At 36.5% G+C, this 8,260-nt stretch overlaps 1 protein-coding gene across 2 annotated transcripts; it reads left to right on the plus strand.

Annotated features, from left to right (window-relative positions):
• The first annotated feature begins 223 nt into the window (after nucleotides 1-223).
• Nucleotides 224-7,520, plus strand: LOC101785063 (protein ZINC INDUCED FACILITATOR-LIKE 1). Of its 2 annotated transcripts, XM_004978880.4 has the most exons (17): nucleotides 224-472; nucleotides 935-975; nucleotides 1,172-1,232; nucleotides 1,346-1,448; nucleotides 1,540-1,642; nucleotides 1,733-1,786; nucleotides 1,877-1,939; nucleotides 2,030-2,079; nucleotides 2,154-2,229; nucleotides 2,976-3,179; nucleotides 4,831-4,918; nucleotides 5,433-5,518; nucleotides 5,597-5,704; nucleotides 6,090-6,134; nucleotides 6,216-6,304; nucleotides 6,783-6,826; nucleotides 6,913-7,520. In XM_004978880.4, the coding sequence occupies exons 1-17, from the start codon at nucleotides 301-303 to the stop codon at nucleotides 7,014-7,016; spliced, it is 1,491 nt and encodes a 496-aa protein (XP_004978937.1). In that variant the 5' UTR covers nucleotides 224-300; the 3' UTR covers nucleotides 7,017-7,520. The 2 variants fall into 2 exon arrangements, with proteins under 2 accessions (XP_004978937.1, XP_022684576.1); XM_022828841.1 differs by lacking the exon at nucleotides 935-975 and having other exon boundaries at nucleotides 229-472.
• Nucleotides 7,521-8,260: the final 740 nt, after the last annotated feature.

An 8,260-nucleotide genomic window follows, 5' to 3' on the forward strand; every position in this document is an offset into this window, starting at 1 on the left:
TAGCTTACGTAGCCTTGAGCGGTGGCAGGCTTTTCAGTAATTTATAAGAAAACACAAAAGGTTTTGGAGACGTGTCACGTGCCGCGCCTCACCTAACCTAATAATGATAAGATAAATCCATCAGCACCCGAGCATCTATCAGGTAATTAATGAGTATTTAGTGCTTGTCTGGGGCATCTGGTCCTCACCCCATTAACACATATATGCGCGTCATCTTTAAGCCACTGAATCTTTGTTTTAGGCTCTGATCGAGCCACGCTTGCGCCCCACTGCTCATACGAGCTAGCTCTGAGTGGAAAGATGGCCAACGGTGGTGAGGGTGAGGCAGCTGCGGTGCCGCTGCTGGAGAAGAAGCCCGCGGCGGTGTACTTCGATGGCTGCCCCGGGTGCGCCGTCGACCGGAGGAAGGCGGAGAGTAGGGGCATCCCGTTCAAGCTCTTCTTCCTCATCTGGTTCATCAATCTCGTCTCAAGTACGTGCATGAATAGCATCTCCTCAAATGCCAATACTGCACTGCATATGGCTATCTAATGGCGGCATGCCGCGTTTTAATTCGTAATTGCTCCAGCTATTCTGCCAGCAGCCCAGGGCTGCTAGTTATTCCTCGCCTATTGGATCTGTTGTTGTATTCATCACTGCTGAATAAGAATTTTGTTTTGGGGAACAAATATGTTACCAATTCATCGATAAATAGTTTAGCATCAACACAGTTGTCCAGAACAGAAGAAATTTGAGTAGAAAAAATGGTCAAAGGAACTCATTAAAAAAACTATTCCTACTTCAGAAAAATGCTGTCGTATCTCTGTTGCTTATTTATTGTACTGGTCCTTATATCACAAAAAATGCTGCGGCCTCCATTGCTCCATTTATTTATGCGTTTATTATTACTCTAAAGTATTGATTTCTGACTATCTATCTTTTGTCTATATTTTAGGTTTGCCCATATTATCAATATATCCCTTCTTGTACTTCATGGTATGTTATTTTAGAAGGATAAATGACTTAAACGATTCCTTTCACATTTTATATCCTTTTGGATGCTTTTCTTTGAACCAACGAAGTGACTGTTGCACCGCATTACATATTCACATGGCATGTATGTCAGTCCCATTTTTTAGCTATGCAAACGTGGCGCTCCCTAAATAAGGTGTGATTTGCATCTCAACAACAGATAAGAGACTTGCATATTGCCAAAAAAGTGGAAGACATTGGGTTTTACGCAGGTTTGGTAGGTAAGAACATCCAAATCATCAAAATGTTTGATGTTCTAAAATATATAAATTTACAAAAAAGTTATTTTTGCAAATGCGAGTTTTGTCACAGTGACATAATCTGATCTTGGCAGGAGCTTCGTACATGCTAGGTAGGGCTTTAACGTCCATCTTTTGGGGGTTTGTAGCAGATCGTATTGGGAGGAAGCCAGTTATTGTGTTTGGAATTGTCTCCGCGTCAGTATTTCTGTTCTTTGGTTACATCTGATTGAATAAGCTAAACATAAGGCCTGCCTCTGACGATTTGTGGCCTTTTATATATTCATAGGTTTGTGTTCAATACTCTGTTTGGACTAAGTATGCGATTTTGGATGGCACTAGCTACACGATTTCTTCTTGGTTCTTTGAATGGCTTACTTGGGCCAATGAGGGTATGGCTACTGAATTATTTAAATAGAAGGCCGGATTGGGGTTTACTTACCCACAACAGCTATAAGTAACATGACAACTAATCTTTACAGGCCTATGCTGTTGAAGTTTGTCGACCAGAGCATCATGCCTTTGCATTATCACTAGTAAATTACAAATATTATACCAACACGGTTTTCACTACTTCTTTAACACAACAATTCACCTCATGTCATTTACTTTCTATGTTTTATTAGGTTAGCACATCATGGGCAATGGGTTTGGTTATTGGACCAGCTATTGGTGGATATCTTTCGCAGGTGCAATTAAATTTGTAGCAGTTTTGGAAGTTACATGTATCATTTATTTATGCATCAATGTGATTGCGTAACTTTTCCTTAATTTGGTAGCCAACGGAAAAGTATCCAATGTTTTTTCCTGCCAACTCGTTCTTTGGAAGGTACGTACATTTAATTTCGTATTAACTAACACAATCGGCTTTGAGCTTACTAATTCTTCTTAATCCTTTTATAGGTTCCCATATTTCTTGCCATGTTTATGCATATCTGTCTTCTGCTTTGTTATTCTATTAAGCAGCATATGGCTCCCGGTAAGTGCAAATAATAAGTATTCTTGTTATTGTCAATGCAACTTCGGTTATCTGATTTTTATTACTTTATCACTTAACACATAGATAAATATATAGAGTGGAGAAGGTAAGTCACAAATTGGTATAAACTGATTTCACAGGAATGTTCACATTCCTTTTCAACACAAGAACAGAGAGCAAATGGATCCTTCTCTCAAGGACAACGGAAGGGCATAATGAAGAAAATATTAGCATAGCTAAAATCATTTGCAAAATGGTAATGAAGTTTAGGCAACCATGGTACACACCTAAGGCCAACCAGAGAGAATACATTTGTCAATTTTTCATCAATCTGCGCGAAACTCCTGAGTTAAATGGAACCTTAAGATTGGAGAAAAAAATCCATATTATGATTGAATTTGCTTCCTCAATGTATACATGAGCATTGTAACATGTAAAAGCTTATAAACAAGTTCATCAGTGTGGGTTAATTTCGAAGCAGATCGATTTGAACTGAAATGAGAAGTTAAGAGCGTCTCCATCTATTAACAACTGTCACATTGGTCTATAGATTGTAGAAATAGGTATGTTCTTGTGAAGTTTCCATATAAAAATGGCATTAATATAGATGTGTATCTTTTCTGTACTGAATTTATAATATTATTTTCTGTACACACTTGTATATATTCTTTTCAGATCAGTTGATTTATCGATTAGTGTATATACATCAGATTATTTCATTAAGCATGTCTTACAAAACATTTCAGGAGACACTTCATAAACATAAACCTGTTGAAAAGAAGGATCAAGAAAATCAATGTATCATTGAGCATTTGGCTGCTGATTCTGAAGAATTTGTTGAGCAGAACACTAGTTCAGCTACAAATAAGAGCTTACTTAAGAATTGGCCACTGATGTCATCTATTATTCTCTATTGCATTGCCTGCTTTGATGATATGGCTTACTCAGAGGTACTCTTTTGTCTCTTTCAAAAAAGTTCACTGTTAACTGCTTGATTAATGAAAATAGCTTCCTTAAGTTCAGCAGGTCTAAAATATTATTTAAGCATATGACTTAAGTATGTACTTTGAGATATATGAACATGGTATTACCTAATTAGCATATTTTAATTCAAATGTGATAAAATCACAAACATTTATACACGATAAATTTCCATTGAGAAATATAGAATAGACTTGTGGATTTATTTTAAGAAGGTTCAATTGAAAGTTGGAAAACTTATTGGTAACCACAGGTGACGAACACATTTTGATGGATGTAACGAAATATCTTTTATCTAACTGTGTGTCAAGAATGTTTTAAACAAACTTTTCCTTATACACAACTGTGTTAAGTTATATAACGCATACATCAGTAGTTTCTAATAATTAACTTATTACCAAAGCAGTTTTGAGATATTGTCTATTAGTTTGACTTATTATGGAGGGGTGAGATTGAGTTCAAGAACACATAATTAAATGTTAACCCTGTATCAAACTCAAACACTCATGTGAGACATCATGATTGTCAACGTTAAGTCGTCGATACCATGATAGAAAACATTTCTTTCACAGTTTCCTAAATGAATCTGAAGAACACCAAAGTGGCAGTGGACCTACTCGCTCCCCAGGTACTGTGTCTCTGAAAGCAAGATGGGTCATGTCGCTGAGACTGATGACTCCGATTTGACTTTGGTACCAACACTATGGTGATCTACTCCCTCTGTTCCAAATTGTAGGTTGTTTTAGCTTTTTTAGTTCATAGATATAGTGTATATCTAGGTGCATAATAATATTTATGAACCTAAAAAAGTCAAAACGACCTACGATTTGGAACGGAGGGAACGGAGGGAGTATAAAGGAAGGATGCCCCGCAAGCTAAGTAGTCACAATAGTGCAACATAGCAGGCTTGGACGGCTTGCAAACACATGAACATTATGTAGTATAATATAATGCACTCACTGCCCAATTGCATATGAATTTGTGTGCAAAAGATGATATGTACAACTAAAAGTGTTTGTTCTGATATGTGAACAATCAAGCCCTCAAATAAGACATAAAATGCTTGTCTAAGAGGCTAAATAGATTATATCTGTAGTATAGGCATCAACAAAATCTAGAAAATTGGTAAAAGGAGAGGGTCTATTGTATGAGGTCTAGAGTTCAAGTATCGTCGGTCACATGAAAAAAACGGTCAGCTTATAGCAATGTATGGCATTTGGACATGTGATGAGATCGAAGTTGTGTAATATCAGCCTGGACTCCTAGGGTGAACATCCCGCATCCATAATCAACCTATAGCCTAGCGCCACATGATGCAAACCCACACACACATATCACATCCATGTACGCTCACTAATTGCATTGTCTGGTTATTGATGCTTTATTTCAAACACTAGGATTTAAATTGGCACCAACCTGTTTAAAGACATGGGCAACTAATCCCAAACTAACATATGGTACACATGGGAAATCACCACTGCCCACTGATCACAATGATAAGTTCATTTTCTTGATTTCTTGAAGATTTGTTCTGTTTTATGTTATCAAGTTCCTTTTTGAACTTTGTCCAATTAGTTGGTTTCCTCATAGTCATCCAAGATAATTTGAAATTACTTTCAGATATTTCCTCTATGGGCTGAAAGCGACAGAAGCTATGGTGGACTTAGTCTGTCATCCGAGGATGTTGGTCAAGTACTTACAATTACAGGTATAAACATAATTGACAACAATATACTTGTTGCTAAATAGTACCCATCTTCACCAAAATTCTCGTTTTGTTACCCAGCCTCATGAGATGCATAGTAAAGCCAGTTTTTCCTAAACTATTGAAAGAAACAAAAATGAATCCAATAGTTTCCTAGGTAGGAATAACGGGTACATTTGGATCCTTTTGCTGCACAAGCCTTGCCGAGCAAGAAGTTGGATAGAGGAATACTTTTGGTTATTAGTGGCCTTGCCTCCCCTGTGCTGGCCAAGTTTTTCTTAGCTTCCATGGGCAAGCGAATTCGGCTTGCCTATGCTGGCAACGTAAGCTTGCTCAGGCTAGTGAGGTGAGGCAAGTCTCTCTCAGGCTCCAAACATGCCCAACGTATTGGTTGGCAAGTTTTTAGAGTGTCCCAAACTAGTGCAAGGTTTATGATTAAATGGAGACATGTACATGCTTGTCAAATGGTCATGTAATACAATACACATTTATCAAGTTTCCAACTTTTATTTTGTAGGGGCAAGCCTTCTTTTGTATCAAACATTTATTTATCCTTATAAGGTTAAAGTTCTTGGACCAATCAATGCTTCCCGTGCTATGGCTGTGAGTACAAGTTCCCATAACTTTTTAATACATGTTTAAGTTTCACTCAAAAAAAGTCACATACTTTCAATTCTACAGATTTTATCCATGATGCTTCTATTTACATATCCATCTATGACACATCTCCCAAGACCATGGTTATTAATTGTTCTAAATATTTCATCAGCGCTAAAAGCAAATTTGGTGGTGAGTACCCTCATAACCACAAGTTATGTCTTTTCATGCTTGAAACATCTTGCAGATTATTCACTTTGACACATCTGTCCTTTTTTATAGCTTCACTTTACATTATAAGTATACAAAAAAATTCCAATCAAGTAAAATTAATTTGTTTTTTGTTGTTGTTGCTAATAGTATTAATATGCATATTGAAACAATGTTTCATGGTTACGATTTTCTACAAGAGAATTACCTATTTTCATGATGAGGGTTCCTGCTATCGCGTTTCCCCTGATGTATATTAGCATATTAGATTCTATATTTTTTAATTTGATCTCTTTGAGATAACACAAATGCATGCATGAATTGTTCAGTATAATACTAACATCATCCTTTGATGTATACGTATCAGACTACTGTGGTCACATCCTCTGTAATTCTTCAGAATAATTCTGTGGTATGTGGGCCTTCAGATTCTTTATGAAATGCACCATCCTTTTTTATGCAGTTTTTTAATAAAATTCCTATTTAAAAACAGCGTCAAGATCAAAGAGGTATTGCAAATGGCTTAGCAAACACAATGATGTCATTTTCCAAAGCACTCGCTCCAGCAGGAGCTGGTATTGTGTAAGTACAAATAGTTAATCGAATTTCTATTAGATTAAAATTTAAATTCAGCTCTAGACTTTCATGATGGCATTATTTTTTCTTTCAACACTTTATAAATGTAATTTATTTCTATTTTCATGTTCCAATTTTGAACATTATAACACTGGTCAGTACTCTGAATTCTGAAATAATCTAATATTGTGATATCCCCTTTTACTAGGTAGCATAGTTTTCCAAGAATGTTTTCAAATGTAACTTTGTACTAGATATATCCCCTTATACAATTACGATCATTACAGAATTATTAAATCTACTTATAGATGTAGTGTTGGGTATTCATTTGGTGATCATAAGAATTTTATTACATAGTAACTATAGGTTATTTTTGAACCAGATGGATGTTAAAATAGTTTTTTGGTTAATAATGACTAAATTGTTGAGTCACAAAGACCTTCACTCCTTCAGTCGTTCACATCATAGTGATATGTTCATTCAGGTTTTCCTGGGCACAAAAACATCAGCATTCCTTCTTCTTTCCAGGTAAATATGTATAGTAATATCATGGTAAATGCCTTTTTTAGAAAAAAAACTTACTCATTTGATCCTTTCACTTATTTGGTATACAGGTGACCAAATGGTGTTCCTCTTTTTGGGCATTGTGGTGTTTATCGAATTCATTTGGACATTCAAACCATTACTAGTTGTGCCAGATCAATTTTGTTCAACTTGACCTCCTGTTCATAATATTGAGCATTAGGGGTCCAATATGAGACGGGAATATCATATTCACAAGGAGCAGTGTCAGATATAAATTGAAAGCTATGGAAAATTGATGCTCTGTTGTGAAGATTGAAAATAATTTACTGCGTGAATTAGCACATCCTGGACTGGATCCATAGTATAATCTCTGATGGTTTTGCAGTAGCCAACTAGGCTGCTGACTGTTTCCTCAAAAAAAAACTAGGCTGCTGATTGGAAACAATTATATAAACAAATACAATATTTGTTATACTCCCTCCATTTCAAATTGTAGGTTTGGATTTTCTGTATCCATCTAGACATACACTATATTTATGTGCATAGCAGCTATGCACGTAAAAAACCAAAACGACCTACAATTTGTAACGGAGGGAGTATTTTCCTGTTTGACATCAGCTTTTTTGCTGGGTGTAGTACCCAATACCTCGATCTGATGCATGTTTATGTTGCACTTGCTAATAACTTATTTATAATCTTTCCGTGCATGCTTTGACTGTTTATAGACGGTTCCAGGTGGGTTTATGGGCGGATGAAAGTTAAAAGGGGTAGAAATGGTCCTCTCTTAAAAATATAGATAGAGTAGAGGAGATGTAGAGGTAGAGATTAGCCAACAGCATATACACATCCTTAACTAAAGTACTACTCCCTCCGTTTTAAATTGCAGGTTGTTTGGCTTTTTTAAGTTCATATATGTTTGTACACATCTAGACATTCACTATATTTAGGTGCATAGAAAAACCACGTACATACAAAAGCCAAAACGAGGTACAATTTGGGATGGAGTACTATTCAAAATAATATTTTTTAGTTTATTATTTCCATACCACAGTAAAGGCACCGGTGGAAAATGCACCTTTAGTCCTGAATGGTAAGGGACATAGATCCTGAAAATGCACCTTTATTATTTCCACACCACAGTAAAGTCTTGATTTGATCTTCTTCCTTGAGAGCTATCTAGTGATATCCCGAGTAGCAATCAAGAAAACAGAGTACGGCGCATCCAACTGTTGAGTCGATGACTTAATCAATCCTAGGGAGCCCGAAGGGATCCTTTGGATAGTGCTTGTTGAGGTCTGTGTAGTCGACACACATCCTCCACTCATTGTTGTTTTTCTTCCACACCAAGACGGGATTGGCTAGCCACTCTGGATGATAGACTTCCTTTATGAAGCCAGCCGCGAGTAGTTTAGCCAACTCCTTTTTGATTCCTTCTCT

This window comes from Setaria italica, chromosome VIII (assembly GCF_000263155.2).
Source record: "Setaria italica strain Yugu1 chromosome VIII, Setaria_italica_v2.0, whole genome shotgun sequence".
NCBI classification, from domain to species: Eukaryota; Viridiplantae; Streptophyta; class Magnoliopsida; order Poales; family Poaceae; genus Setaria; species Setaria italica.